The sequence below is a fragment of the Pristiophorus japonicus genome, chromosome 23, assembly GCF_044704955.1.
Source record: "Pristiophorus japonicus isolate sPriJap1 chromosome 23, sPriJap1.hap1, whole genome shotgun sequence".
In the NCBI taxonomy this organism is placed as follows: domain Eukaryota; kingdom Metazoa; phylum Chordata; class Chondrichthyes; family Pristiophoridae; genus Pristiophorus; species Pristiophorus japonicus.
In genome coordinates this window covers 47216625-47232194 of record NC_091999.1, presented here as the reverse complement: position 1 = coordinate 47232194, position 15570 = coordinate 47216625, and the positions used below count along the sequence as shown (strand labels likewise).

Here is a 15570-nt window from a genome sequence, read left to right as displayed (position 1 = left end):
CTATATATATAGATATATATATTTATATCTATATATTTATCTATCTCTTTCTCTCTATCTTTCTCTCTCTCTCTCTCTCTCTCTCTCTCTCTCTCTCTCTCTCTCTCTCTCTCTATCTATCTATCTAGCTAGCTATATATCTAGCTAGCTAGCTACGAATCTATCTCTCTATCGATCTATCTATCTATCTATCTATTTATCTATCTATTACAGGGTTATGTGCGGTACTGATACTCCAGCTGACTGCTGCTATTGACATGGTTTCTGAGACATTGGATATACTTCCTTTCCTGAGATATGGGAACAGTTACACACATTTACACAACGCAAAAAATTAAACTTAACTCCAGTACTGTTACTGGGTAGATGTGTTTATAAATAGGTCTTTTTACCATGTGAAGGTTTTGAAGTTGGCTTCCAGGCATGCGGTCAGTAGTGAGAAAACTGACCTTTGATGGACTGGACAGAACCCCACATGCTTCCTGTAAATTACACTGATGTTCGAGGCTCGCTGACGTCAGTCGGTTAGGTTACTGCCAAATATTGTGTGGGTCAGATTAGCGTGAACAAGAATGGGAGAAAGATGGTATTTAACTATTTGAACATTAAATTATTCAGTCGAACTTTTAAAATAAGAAGCATTTTACTTGGTATAACATCTCAAGAATGATTTTCCATAAATTCTTAGCTCGCCATATTATAAGATAAGATCGGAAAATAATGAATTGATCCACACGGTATCTAAGGAAAACTATTTCCAAATAAAGACCATTCTAGACCATTCAGTCACTTTATTCAGTACAGCATGAAGTGCTGGAGAGAGGTTTAATGGCCTCATCCCACACTGTAATAAGATGAGTGAGATTCGCAACATAACTAAAACAGGTTGAATTGCCTTGAATATTCTCACAGAGAAGTGCCAGCTGCACTTCTTTAATATTCTCACAGAATTTTGCGCCTGATCTAAACTAATGTCTCCATTATTCCTGATTAGTAGCCGCGCAGTGTGCGGTGTAATTTGCGCTGATTTGGATCCCTGAACAAACCCTCTCATAGCCCGGCTACCATTGGGTGGTGAAATGCCCAGATTGTGATCTGTTTCTGCTGGAGATGAAGCATTTACTCCTGTGATATTCTGTAACATACCGCTATGTCCTGATACACCGAGTTCCTGTTACCCGTGTCTGTTACACAGTCGGTCGCTATTAAAGTTAGCTACAAGGATTTGAATGTCGAGGTTTGCTGATTATATTATCGGTTCTGATTCACAAGCTTCTCTCATAAAACGCAGGTCTGAAGCGGGCGGGACCCATTTTCTTATGTGTCTCCGTCAACTCACTCCTTTATCATCAGTCAAGCGGACTTATTTTACAGCTAATTTTACAAACGGCTGTCTTAGGGTCACAGACTCAGGGGCAGTTAGTGAAATGCAATGAGAGACAATTGCATAATGTGAGGAGTATGATCTCATCTCCAGACCAAAAGTGTGTAGCTTTAGCCACGTACACCGTAAAAAGAATCACATTACCCATCTCCCGCATTTGGTTACATAGAGTGATAACAATTCAGATTATAAGCGATACTTTATTGGTACAGATGCATGGATAGATAGTGGGAGATGGAGAAACACAAAATGGCGGTGTCTTTAGACCCTGATAATGTAATTCAATCTCAGAGATTCACACCCCCTTGTAACAGTGAGAAAATAAAGGGATTTAACTTACAGTCCAGATGTGAGTCCGTTCTGTTCATGATGCGGAAGGTGTGATGTGGATCCAGAAACCGCCCCTATCTGGGAATCAATGGGCGGCGCCTGTGACCTCGCCCCCATCTCCCGGCTATTTAACTGCCGGTCATTGCGACCGCAATACAACAGTCTGGAAGTGGGTTTGCTCAGTGAGCTCTTGCCGGAACCATTCACCACACATTGCCAGGAGGATGAGGTTGGCGATTTCTCTCAGTGTGTTGCTGGTTTTCTTTTCCCGTGAGTAGTTTTTATTGTCCAATCTCTCACTGTTACTGTCTCAGTGTTAGTTTCTCTCTGGAATGTTACAGAGTCAGGAATCATTTCACCAGGATTGATCGTAGGGGTTTTTGATTATTTTCACAGGTGTCCAGTCGGATGTGGTGTTGACTCAGCCCGAGGCAGAGACCAGGATTCCCGGGGTCTCCCTGAGACTGACCTGTAAAACCAGCGGCTTCGATCTTGGTGGCAGCTACATGTACTGGATCCGCCAGATTCCCGGACAGGGGCTGGAGTGGCTGGTTCAGTATTACAGTCCATCGAACAAGTATTATGCCGCAGGGATTGCGAGCCGATTTACTGCGTCCAAAGACACTTCAAACAACATCTTCGCGCTGGACATGAAGAACCTGAAGAGCGAAGACACCGCCATCTATTACTGTGCAAGGTACCACAGCGAGAGGAACCAGGGCTGGACCCGTACAAGAACAGATCGAGAGGGAATTCAACAATTTCCATCATAACCTGACGGTCAGTAAGTGTGACAAATGCAATGTTAACAACAGTGTTCAGAACAAGACCATAAACCGCTTCTTACAAAACTAAGACACTGAGAATTCAATGGTGAAAATCTAACACACTAACCCATGTACTGAGGGGTAGTTTTGGTTGTGCTCCTGTTTAATGTGAACAGTGTCAGCAATTGCAGAGCTGGAGATGATGCTCGATTCACTGTGCCTGGTACATGCAGGGAGCTGGTTGGAAGTGTGTTCACTTTCTATTGTGTTGTGTAAACTGTTGGCTAAATTCTAAACTTGATCAGAAGCGAATGTGTATTTGAAGTGAATGTCTATTTGAAGTGTACGTTGAGAGTCAGTACTGAGCAGAGAGTGAGGGCAGTATTTGTGCGGGTTCCTGTCACTGTGGGACTACAGCAGTGGGCCACGGTGGTATACAGAGCGAGCTTACCATACAAAAACCCCAGACATGGAATTTGCACAAACATGCGATCGCTACCACGCCAGGAGCGTCGAAGGAACTGAGGTTTAAGTAAAAATAATGAGTGGAAGTAAGATATATATATATTTAAATGTATCACATTTTTCTGCTTTATTACTCTTGATTGACATGCTGAATCTGCACAGCTGCTTCAGAAGTATTCCAATCATTTTTTATAAATATAATGAACGGTACAAACTGAAATATCTCACTGATTCACTCTTAGGGGAGTCAGAATCAGGCTTTCAAAGCTGCGTGCAAATTAATCTCTGTATTTTACAGTTAACAGTCCGCCGGAGTATTTGACACAACGTGTCTCACTGTGACGCTATGGACTACTGGGGACAAGGGACCATGGTGACGGTGACTGCAGGTAAGGAACATTCACTCATTCAGTAACTCTTGTATTTGTGTCTTTATTTTATATTTTTGTTTATTTTAATAATTATTTTGTTCACTGAAACTTGGGTTCGGTGGATTTTGTTTTGAGATTTTTTGCAATGCTCAATGTGATTCTGCTGCAAAATGATTATAGAATTCAACAGTTTCTCCACAGAAAATGTTGTTGATGTGATTTGGTGTTTATTCGCTGACGACTGTGTGCCTGGGTTACTTTAAATACTTTATGGTTGTTACACTGTTTGACGTTTCTGCAATGTTTAATCTCGATGACCTCTGATTGTTGCAGTTCTTCTGATCGAATGCAAACATTGTGTTTAAATCTATTTAAAGGAACATTGTAGGCACAAAACAGAAAGCTTAGCGATCAGTAAATAATCTTAAGGAATTTAATGTTTTTTAATTAAAATTACATTCTCATCAACTGAGCGAATGATCCCGAACGCTCAGATTAAATACGTGAAGTGTTACTGTAATTAAGAACTGAAAAATTAATATTTCCAGCCGGAAGATTTAAATTAATATTACTAACATTATTATAATGTAGTAATATCACCAATTATTATTAAATATGCTATAATATGAACATTAATTTATTCAGCATGATCTGTCAAATCACAACTCTGCTGTCAGTATTTTACATTTCTGTTGAATTCAATCATTAGTTATTTCATTGTTAGGCGGGTTTGGTGATTGTGTAATGAGATTTTTTGCAAGGATACATTTGATTCTGCTGAAAGAGTTTATAGAATGAAGGGTCTGCTCCATGAAAGATTCTGTCGAGGGATTCCGCCCCTCAGTGATGTGATTTAGTGTTGATCTGCTGAGGAGAGTTTGTGCCTGTGTTACTCAGAATACCTAGAATTTGTGAAGCAGTTTCGCGTTTCTACAATGTTTAATATCGGTGTCAGCGAGCAGCAGCAGGTTTACGCTCGAATGCAATAATGATATATGTTTGAAACTGTTTGGAAACAGATTGTAGGCAGAGAACAGGAAGGTGTTAGAAATCATAAATCATTGAAATGTATTTTAACATAACAATTATTGAAGTGATAATTATATATTCAACTATTAATCTATGTTTACGATGCTGATATTTTATTGTGTGAAATGTAACTAATTACCATATACATAATTAATAAGTGTTTAGGTTGTAGTGGAATTAAATTAATATTAACCAACCGATTATAATGCGATATCTCCCAGTGTTATTAAAATATGCTATAAGTTCAATGCTCATTTACTTAATATTATTCGCCTTCCAAAATCCTGCTGTACACTGGGCACCATTAAAGGGAGCGGAAACTTTTAGAGGCTGGATACAGTTATTAATTATGCCTGCAATTATTTCACTGACAACAGACTGATTCCAGCGCTGTGTTCAGATTGATTAGGGTTTTCAATTACTTGCTACCTCCTGTTTACACAGATGCATGACTGAGCACAATTATTTGTAACTTAAAGCCGTGTTTTATATTGCATTTTTTCCATTTAATATATCTGCCGGTGTATGACATTCTTACTGTGCAGCCGAAATTTGTTATTGAATAAATATTGTGTGTTGTTTGATAGAATTATCATTAAACTAATCTTGAACACTTTGCAAGACCAAAAGCTGTCTCTCAATAACAAATTTCGGCTGTATTAGTAAGGCTGAAATTCTGCACATTAAGTTAATTTCAAATGTTTCAGGTAAGTGTGCTTCTGAGGAGGAAGGGCCAGACAGGCACTCAGATTATTTTCAATAATCAGCGAACATGAACATTAATTAGAATGTAACATCAGTGATCATTTATTAAACATAAATGATCCCTTGCAATTGCGTTGCATACTGGTTCGTATTATAGTTATTGCAAAACCTCAATGGTTGGAGAGAATGTTTAATTAATTCCTAAATTAATTTATAAATCAATGCATTTATAACTCGGCTGTGCTGAGTTCGATAAGGTGCCGCTGCAGATTTTAGTGAATTAACTTCCTGTTTTGCCTCGATGATTTTACACGTTATATTTACTGATGAAAATATATCAAATCAGTGGGTGATCAGGTTTCAATGTAGATGTCTCCTGGATTGTGACATTCTTATTCTGTCACCGAGTCCCATGTGACAGGCAGCAAATTCCCGTGGAATGTGAATTATTTCCAGATACTTGCTTTCAGGGGAGTTAATTTTTGCACGGTTTAGAAGATAGCTGACAGAGATGGCAAAATGGCTGGATGTTGCAGAGTCTCTCAAATTAATATCAGTTTAATTTTTAAAAATTTGCAGAGTTGAGGTGGTTGGAAATTGACAAGAAATAAATTAGAAATCAAACAGCTTAATTGAAATTAAGAGATTGAACTGGACTCTCTGCCTGGAGCACCATTGTTGCACCGTTTGTGTTTGTTCTGTTTCTGTGCGCCTGCTCACTGTGTGAGAATCAGGAGTCCTTCTGACTGGTTGTAAACCTTCTGGGTTGTGATTCTGTATTGCGGAGAGTGTAATTTAACTCAGTTATTTAAGGAACTGGTATATGTGAGAAACGTGAAAGATTTAATTTAAGTTTGATGAGTCGCCGCAGAAATGAAATCGGTAACCCAGATTGTGGTAATCAGAAGGAGCAGTTCCGAAACACCACGGGGAGACAGTAGAAGGAGCTTTAATCATTTTCTAACCCGGTTGTACCTGCCCTGGGAGTGTTTGATGGGACAGGGCAGAAGGAGCTTTACTCTGTATCTAGCCCATGCTGTATGTGCCCTGGGAGTGTTTGATGGGACAGTGTAGAGGGAGTGTTACTCTGTATCTGACCCATACTGTACCTGCTCTGGGCATGTTTGATGGGACAATGTAGAGGGAGCTTTACTCTGTATCTTGACCCATGCTGTACCTGCCCTGTGCGGATTGATGGCACAGTACAGAAATAATTTTACTCGGAATCTAAACCTTGTTATATTTGACCCGTCTTACAGGGTAGTGTAGTTTAATATGCATTCATCCTTTGCTTTACATGACCTTACAGCGCCAGACAGATCAGTGAAGAGGGAGATTTACTCTATCGAATCTATCTTGTATCTCATTTGAGTGATTTTCTAAAAATATTGAAGAAACTTCAATCTGCATGTTACTAATTAGTAATGTTTATGCAGTTTGAGCATCAGATAATTATTGAATGAGATTGGTCTGAACCTAAGGTTATCCACTTTGGTGGTAAAAACAGAGAGGCAGCCTATTATCTGAATGGTGACAGATTAGGTAAAGGGGAGGTGCAACGAGACCTGGGTATCATGGTACATAATTTATTGAAGGTTGTCATGCAGGTACAGCAGGCGGTTAAGGAAGCAAATGGCATGTTGGCCTTCATAGCGAGAGGATTTGAGTACAGGGAAGGGAGGTGTTATTACAGTTGTACAGGGTCTTGGTGAGGCCACACCTGGAGTATTGTGTACAATTTTGGTCTCCTAACTTGAGGAAGGACATTCTTGCTATTGAGGGAGTGCAGCGAAGGTTCACCAGACTGATTTCCAGGCTGGCGGGAATGACATATCAAGAAAGACTGGATCAACTAGGCTTGTATTCACTGGAGTTCAGAAGAATGAGAGGGGATCTCATAGAAACCTTTTAAATTCTGACGGGTTTAGACAGATTAGATGCAGGAAGAATGTTCCCAATGTTGGGAAAGTCCAGAATCAGGGGTCACAGTCTAAGGATAAGGGGTAAACCATTTAGTACCGAGATTATGAGAAACTTCTTCACCCAGAGAGTGGTGAACGTGTGGAATTCTCAGCCACAGAAAGTTGTTGAGGCCAATTCACTAAATATATTCAAAAACGAGTTAGATGACGTCCTTACTACTCGGGGGATCAAGGGGTATGGCGAGAAAGCAGGAATGGGTTACTGAAGTTGCATGTTCAGCCATGAACTCATTGAATGGCGGTGCCAGCTCGAAGGGCCGAATGGCCTGCTCCTGCACCTATTTTCTATGTTGCTATGTTTCAATGTTTCTAAGCTCACTTTCCGAACAAACAGTTTCAGGAAAGCAGCGCCTCGTCCGATCTGATGGGTGCTCCAATTTATTTTGGCAATATTGTACCTGCACTGAGACTGTTTGATGGGACACTGTAGAGGAAGATTATTCTGTACCTGTCTTGGGAGTGTATGATGGGACAGTGTAGAGAAAGCTTTATTCTTTATCCAAGCCTTACTGTACCTGCCGTGAATGTGTTTAATTAGCAGTGTGGAGGGAAATTTACTTTTTATCTAACTCGTGCCGTACCTGCCCTGGGAGTGTTTGATGTGACAGTGAAGAGGGAGCTTTACTTTGCAACTGACCCGTGCTTTAACTTATCTGGCAGTGCTTGATGGGACATTGCAGAGATAGCTTTACTCAGTATTTAACCTTTTATTTACAAGGACGCGGAGCTTAATTGGGTCCTTCAATATAGATTGATCTTCTATTTAATCAGAGCTATATATCAGTGGGTGCGCTTTAATGGATCAGTGTATGGGAAGCTTTTCTTTGTACTTGTGATAATTGTGCTTAATTAATCGGTCAATTTGATAACGCATTTTATGGGGAGACATTTCGTAGCACATCTCTGCAGTTCTTGAGCTGGGAATGTTTGACGGGATAGTATAGATAACATATTACTCTGTGTGCAACACTTGCTATACCTGTCCTGACCCACACGGCAGCACAGCGGGAGCTTTGTTCTCTTATCCGCGCTGTATCTGACCTGAGAGTGCTTGGTCAGGCAATGTTCAAGGCACCGTTATCTGCGACTAACAGATAGCAGATAAACTACTCGTGCCAGATATACACAATAAATCGTCCCATTGCCCAGATTAAACAACGCACATTCATTGATGTTTCTATTCTTTCTGAAAAAAATGCCCAATTTTTAATGCGTTATTAATGTTTGAACATTTTGAGCATTAGATTACTATTGAACACGATTGGCCTGATCCTCAGCTCACTTTCAGAACAAACCGTTTCAGGAAGTGAATAACGCTCCAGAAAGCAGCGCCTGTTCTGATCTGTTGGGAGGCTGTAAGTTATTTTCACAATTTAAATGGAGAATATAGGGACTGCCGCTTCAAATAACCGTCATGGGGACCTCATGTTTAGAAACATTATTTTGTCCAATTTTTCCTGTAATGTTCAAGGCAGGGAGAAACTTTGATGAGATGCAGCTATTGGCCTGGGTCACAACACAAGGCACACAGTCACTGAGCTGCAATTCTGTGAAACATTTAAAGAGATAGACTCAACCTGCAATAAGTCATCATTCGTAATGAATTTAAGCCTTTCTAACAACATGCGATTGACTAATTTGCGTCAGATTTATACGATCCCTTTATTTTAAATATCCTCTTTCATTTTAACGAACAATAAAAATAGATCTGGTAGAGGTGTCCAAAATATGAAGCGTTTCCTTCCATTAAATGTAGAAGAACTATTCCCACTGACTCGTGTAGAATGATAGTATCTCACAGCACTGAAACAGGCCATTCAGGCATCGTGCTTGTGCCGGTTCTGAAAGAGCTGTCCAATTTAGCCAAACTCACCAGGGTTTTCCTTGTAAACGTGCACATGAGTCCTCCTGAAGTAGAGGAGGAACTGCCTGGAGCATTCCTGAAATTACCAACCCTCTGTGTGAAAAAATTACCCCAATTTTCCCTTTTGATCTTTTGCCAATTATTTTAAATCTGTGATCTTTAGTTACCCACCTACTTTCCAGCGGAAGCAGTTTCTCCCTACTTGCTCTATCAAAACCTGTCATAATGTTGAATATCTCTCTTAGGTCTCCTCTTAACCTCTGCTCTAAGGAGAACGGCCCAGCTTCTCCAATCTTTCCACATAACTGAAGACCACATCCCTGGCATCATCCTGGTAAAAGCCTCCCCTCTACACTCCCCAAGGGCTTGACATCCTTCCTACATTGTTGTTACAGAATTGTGCACAATACGCCAGCTGAGGTCTAACACGTGATCTGTAAGTTTAGCATAACCGCCTTGTTTTTGTAGTCAATGGCCCATTTACAAAGTCATCTATCCCATACGCTTTCATAACTGTCTTACCAGTTTGCCCTGCCCCCTTCAAAGATTTGTGAATATGTACATCTAGATCTCTCTATTCGTGCATCCCCTCCAAACAATACTACTTAGATTATACTGCATCTCCATCTTCCACCCAATGTGCATTGCTTCTCAATGATTCGCATTAAATTGCAATTGCCATGTCCTGATCCATTTCATTTATCACCCTCATGGAGTCTGCTGCTATCATGCTCACTATTGGCTACGTTGCCAGGTTTTGCATCACCTTCGAACTTCGAAATTGTATTCCCTATAACCAAGTCCAGATCATTGTTATATAACAAGAACAACAATAGGAATTGAAATGGGCCATTTAAGGAGAAACTTCCAATTAACCAGATTTTGGAGTGGTATTTTATTCGGATTATTAATTGAGTGGGAGGGAGGAGGAAACTCAAGGGACATGCAATCAATAGGATGGAATAGAGCCCAGATCACAGTGCACTGAGGGACATCGCTCTCCCTCAAAAGCTGAGAAAGAAAGGGAGAAATTCGACTCAATCGCGGTTCACCTACAGTTTGAAACTTAGAAACTAGACTATGGAAATGCTACCTGTTGAATTATGTGGTAGGCAAATTTAGAGAGTTTTTTGCTAACGTCCGAAGCAGGAATTCCGCTGTTACTTTGAAGTGCAGTCACTGTTGTTTTCTAGGGATACGCCGCAGGCAATGTGCACAGAGCAAATTTCCCCAAACTGCAATTAAATAAAGGACCAAAAATGGTGCTGATTGAGAGATAAATGCAGGCCGAAATAGCAGGAACACGTCTCTGTTCTTCTATTGTATGGTCCAATGAAGGATTATTTATTGACGAGTTGTGTAAAGGTTCTTGTTGTGTAATGTGATAGAGCTCGGGGATAGAAAGGTGTGTTCCTGACCAGCGCATTGACAGGTGCTTATCATGGAACTGACAGAAACTCAAATGCCCGTGTAATCTTTGATGGGGAAATGGTGGAATTATTTTATTCTGCAGTCAAATTTCGAGTTGTTTATTTCTTTTATAATCATGGATTACAGAGTCTAACTTGTTCAATGGGCCATTTTTTCCCAGTAACATCGTCTCCCCCTACCCTCTACGCCCTGCTCTCCTCCTGTGAACAACCAAGCACCGATGACTCCATCACATACGGTTGTTTGGCGATGGACTACTCCCCCGATATCACCAGCCTTTCCTGGAAGAAAGATAAAGTGCCGATCACCACTGGATTGAAGACCTACCCGCCAGTGCTCAACAAGAAGGGAACCTACACCCAGAGCAGCCAGTTAACCATCACCGAGTCAGATGTGGGGAGCAGCACAATCTATTGCGAGGTTCGACGTGGTGTGTCGGTCTGGGCCATCACAATGCCAGGTTAGTGCTGTGGGATACAGGGCAAACTGTGATAAGGTGAGAAATTATATTCAACTTGTATAGAAATTTGGTTAGACCACACTTAGAGTACTGTGTACAGTTCTGCTCTCCATATCATACTTGGAGTACTGTGCACAGTTCTGGCCTCCAAATCACACTTAGAGTACTGTGTACAGTTCTGCTCTCCCTATCATACTTATAATAATGTGTACAGTTCTGATCTCCATATTACACTTAGAGTATTGTGTACAGTTCTGATTTCCATATAATACTTAAAATACTGTGCACAGTTCTAGTCTCCTTATCACATTTAGAATATTACTCACAATTCTGGTTTCCCTCTCATACTTAGAATAGTGTCTAAAGTTCTGGTCTCCATATCATACTTAGAATATTATGCACAGTTCCGGTCTCCACATCACAGTTTGAATATTGTACACAGTTCTGTTCTCCATATCACACTTAGAATATTGTTTGAATTCTGGCTTCCATCACCTACTTAGAATACGGTGTAAAGTTCTGGTCTCCATATCATACTTAGAATATTATGCATAATTCTGGTCTCCATATCACACTTAGAATACTGTGCATGGTTCTGGTCCCCACATCGCACTTAGAATATTATGCACAGTTCTGGTCTGCCTATTACACTGAGAATAATGTGCACAGTTCTGCTCTCTGTAAATGCCAGGTTAATGTTAGCCTGACAGCAAATAACCTGTTAAAATATAAGGACACTTTGCATTTCTTAATCATTTATTTTCCGAGCAATGTCAGTAATATGTTTTTTTTTGAAGATCCTGAACGGGACATCGTTCCTCCAACTGTTCTCCTCACGCTGAGTTCCACTGAACAAATCACCAGCAGCAGATATGCAAGCGCTGTGTGTTCAATCATCGATTTCCGGCCAAAGTCACTGACCGTGAATTGGCTGAAAAGTGGACAACTCCTGGATTCGGGCTTCATCACCTCTCCCGTCTTTAAGGTGAACGGGAACTTCTCGACGGCCAGTCGGCTGACGGTCCCCGCCGAGGAATGGTTCACCAGCTCGGTCTACACCTGCCAGGTCACTCATCAAGGGGTCATGCAAAGCCGTAACTTCAGCAGATCTCAGGGTAAGAGGCACAATCCCGGGAGGTTCCAGACCATTCTGAGCGCTGACCTCAGTCATGACTTTTATTGGAATTAGTAAAAAGCAGAGGACTGTTCCTAATTTCCAATCATGCAGTTTGTGTATTCTTGCGATACAAACTTGCCTTTATACAGCGCTTTCAGCGACCACAGACTGAACCAAAGCGCTTGCCAGCCAATGAATTAAGTTGTGAAATGTGGTCACAGTTGTAATTTACAAAGTACGGCAGTCATTTAGTGCACAGCAAGCTCCCACAAACAGCAGTGTGATAATGACCATTTTTTTTTGAGTGATATTTTTTGACGGATAAATATTCCCATGCCACCAGGGAGAACTCCTCTGCTTTTCATTGAAGTAATGCCAGGGTATCTTTTACCTCCACCTGAGAGGACAGACGGATCCTCGGTTTAACAGCTGATCTGACAGACGGCACCTCCGATCGTGTGCCATGCCCCCAGTGCTGCACTGGGAGACTCAGCTTACATTTTGTGATCAAGTATCTGGAGTGGGAATTCAATCCAGGATCTTCTGGTTCAGGATTCCTCATTGATCAGGATTTATTAACCTCGCCGAAGAAGCTTTCCTCTTGCTCTGATGTCAGGCAGTGAGTGAAATGTCCTTAGTCACAGGTTTATCCTGAGTTGGCTGGTCATATACGGAGTGGCAGTAGGAGTCTGGAACCCTTTCCTGCCAACTGTCCAGGAATCCTGCTAGAATGGGCATCTACCCTATTCAGAGCACTGAGCCCAATTCTCGGCTCCGCACCTCAGGAAGGATATACATGGAGGCGCTAAACTGCAGGTTTACCCGAATTAAACCGTGGCTAATAATGTAAAATGAGCAGGAGACGAGTATAGAACGTTAAGAGATGATCCAATTGAGGTGTTTAAGTTGATAAATGGAATTGATCGAGTAGATATAGAAACATTTATTTAGTTTGATGGGAGAGTCCAGAACAAGTAGCAGAACCTTAACATTAGAGTTAGGCCGTGCAGAGGTGATGTTAGAAAGGATGTTTTCACAGGAAGAATAGTGCAAGTCGGGATTTCCCTCCCCAAAAGCTGATGAAGCTTGCTTTCAATTGAAAAGTTGAAAATTGAGATTGATAGATTTTTGTTAGGCAAGGTTATCAAGGGTTACGTAACCAAGGCGTGAAGATGGTGTTGATTGTTGATCAGCCATGATCTAACTGGTTGGCGGGACAGAATGGATGGACTGAATGGCCTCCTCCTGTTCCTATGTTGCTATTAATGCCCTGAGGTCATATTTCACTCTGAGTCTCTCTCACCAGACATGATAAATGTTCAGTAATTACAGAAGTTAACAAACTACCTCACATCATTACAAATGATGCCCCACCACAAAGACCCCTTGGAACTCCATTCTCCCGACCTTGCACGACTCATCTGACGGGGGGTTTGACTGGTTCCTGCACATTTTCACTGCAACAAGAGACCAGAAACTTAACTTTGTTTCCTGTTGTCGCATAAATCCTGAAATTAATTTGACACTGGATTTGAACCAGTATAATGCTGGTGTAGATCTCTTGAACTTCGGGCTATTCGGGCTTCAGCTATTATAACCAGCGGAGATGAATTTGGGTGCAAGGATCTACAGACGGGCTTAAAGGAGCAAGGGATTTCAGGAAGAGCACTATTCAATGCCTAACACAATTGCGCCCCAATGTATTCCCATTTTACGCCGGGTATTTGCTTCACAGCCCATTACAGGTGGCTCTGGCTGCAAATACACAAGAAATGTTACAGATCTCCTGGAATCGTTGCCAATTCATTGTCCTTCCAATACCGCCGGTCTTAAAGCAACAGCGAGAGGTTGATATCTCAAAAGTGATATATCCCCCTTGAAAGAGTTAAGGCTAAATATTGGTGCCCTGATTCTGAAGCTGCAGATTTTCCTGACTTTCATTCCTATTTCGCAGTGGATGTCCCATGCAGCGATTCAAAAATCACTCTTCGCCCACCGTCACTGGAACAGGTCTTACTGGAGGCGACGGTGACCTTAACCTGCATCGTGTCTGACGCTCCTTATGGACTCACCGTGTCCTGGACCCGAGAAAAGGAGGCTTTGAAATCAGAGATTGCTGTCCAACCTGGAGAGGATCCCAACAGTGTGATCAGCAACTTAAACATCTCGACACAAGACTGGCTGAGTGGGGATAAGTTCTACTGCGTGGTGAGCCATCAGGATATGCCGACTCCTATCAGAGATTCCATTCACAAGGAAAAGGGTGAGCGGGGAGATTGTTGCAATAAGTGAGATACTGTGACTATTTCCAGTGCATGTTCAAGGGCCAATTCATTATATAAAGTGTTTAATGGGCTACTCTGATCATTCAGTTTGGTAATTCCACGAACTCAGCACTCTGGGACCTGACATTATGTATTTTAGGGGAAACTGGATAAGTCCATGAGCGAGAAAGGAATAGAAGGGTATGTTATTAGGATTAGATTAAGTGAGCTAAGAGGAGGCTGATGTGGAACATACACACCGGCATAGACCAGTTGGCCAAATCTCCTCATTCTGTGCAGTAAATTCTATGTAATTTTCCAGACCAATCCTTCAAGATTTCAGAGAGAAGGATTGTGTTCCCTCTGCTGCGGGATGGAACACCAGAGAGGCCCCAGAGGGGAAAAGGAAAAGCGTTAAAATTTAATGGAGTGTCCATTTCTCTCACATCTAACCACCTGAAATTGGAAGAATTTAAATGAGGAAGGCGAGTTGTGGGCGCGGTGGTCTCACAGGCCAAACGGGAGAACGGGAAGATTGGAAGCCGAGTGAGGAGGTTTCAGATCGCGGGGGCTGGGTTAGGCAGGGACGCTGGATCCAGGGGGTAGGTGTAAGGGCAATTGCCACCTGGGTGCAGCGGTCCCCGCCTCGCTATAACTGCAGGGATTTACACAGTGTGTCAAACCGGACCAGCGACAGTTAAACACCAAATGGTGGTTAAAATAGAAGATTCCAGTCTCATTTAAATATTTTACTCAAATATAATATTACAACCGGGAGTGGGCGCGTTGAGGTCGGGATTCCGAATTTTATCAATTTAAAAATTTCCACGACCAAAGCCCGCCATCTGTATTGAATTAAAGTTTCCCCATTGTCTCTGGAACTGTCCAGTTCATTGGCCTTTATTGTAACTTTTCTATAGCGAAAGCTCCACGGGAACCAGCCGTGTCTGTCCTCCTGCCCTCGGCAGAAGAAGTCTCCGCTCAGAGGTTGGTCAGCCTCACCTGCTTAGTGAGAGGTTTCTCCCCCCGAGAGATCTTCGTCAAATGGACCGTCAATGACAAGCCGGTGGATTCGGGCAACTACAAGAACACCGAGGTGATGGCGGAGAACGGCAGCAGATCCTTCTTCATGTACAGCCTGCTATCCATTGCAGCCGAGGAGTGGGCCAGCGGCGCTTCTTACTCCTGTGTGGTGGGACATGAAGCGATCCCCTTGAAGATCACCAACAGAACCGTCAATAAATCCAGCGGTAAACCCAGTTTCGTCAACATTTCCCTTGTTCTGATGGACACCATCAATTCTTGTCAATGAGAATCTCTCGATTGCATTTCAGTTCTTAAATAAAAAACAATAAATGGCTTTTTTTTCCAATCATGAGTTAAACACACAGCCGCTCAATT

The 15570-nt window shown here is 41.9% G+C and overlaps 1 gene segment (V, D, J or C); it reads left to right on the top strand.

Annotated features, from left to right (window-relative positions):
- The first annotated feature begins 1938 nt into the window (after positions 1-1938).
- Positions 1939-15490, top strand: LOC139235365 (Ig heavy chain C region-like). The segment is given in 8 exon segments: positions 1939-1984; positions 2111-2411; positions 2715-2731; positions 3294-3335; positions 10489-10788; positions 11586-11903; positions 13860-14168; positions 15090-15490. Coding segments are annotated over 8 exon segments (1725 nt in total).
- The last annotated feature ends 80 nt before the right edge of the window (positions 15491-15570 follow it).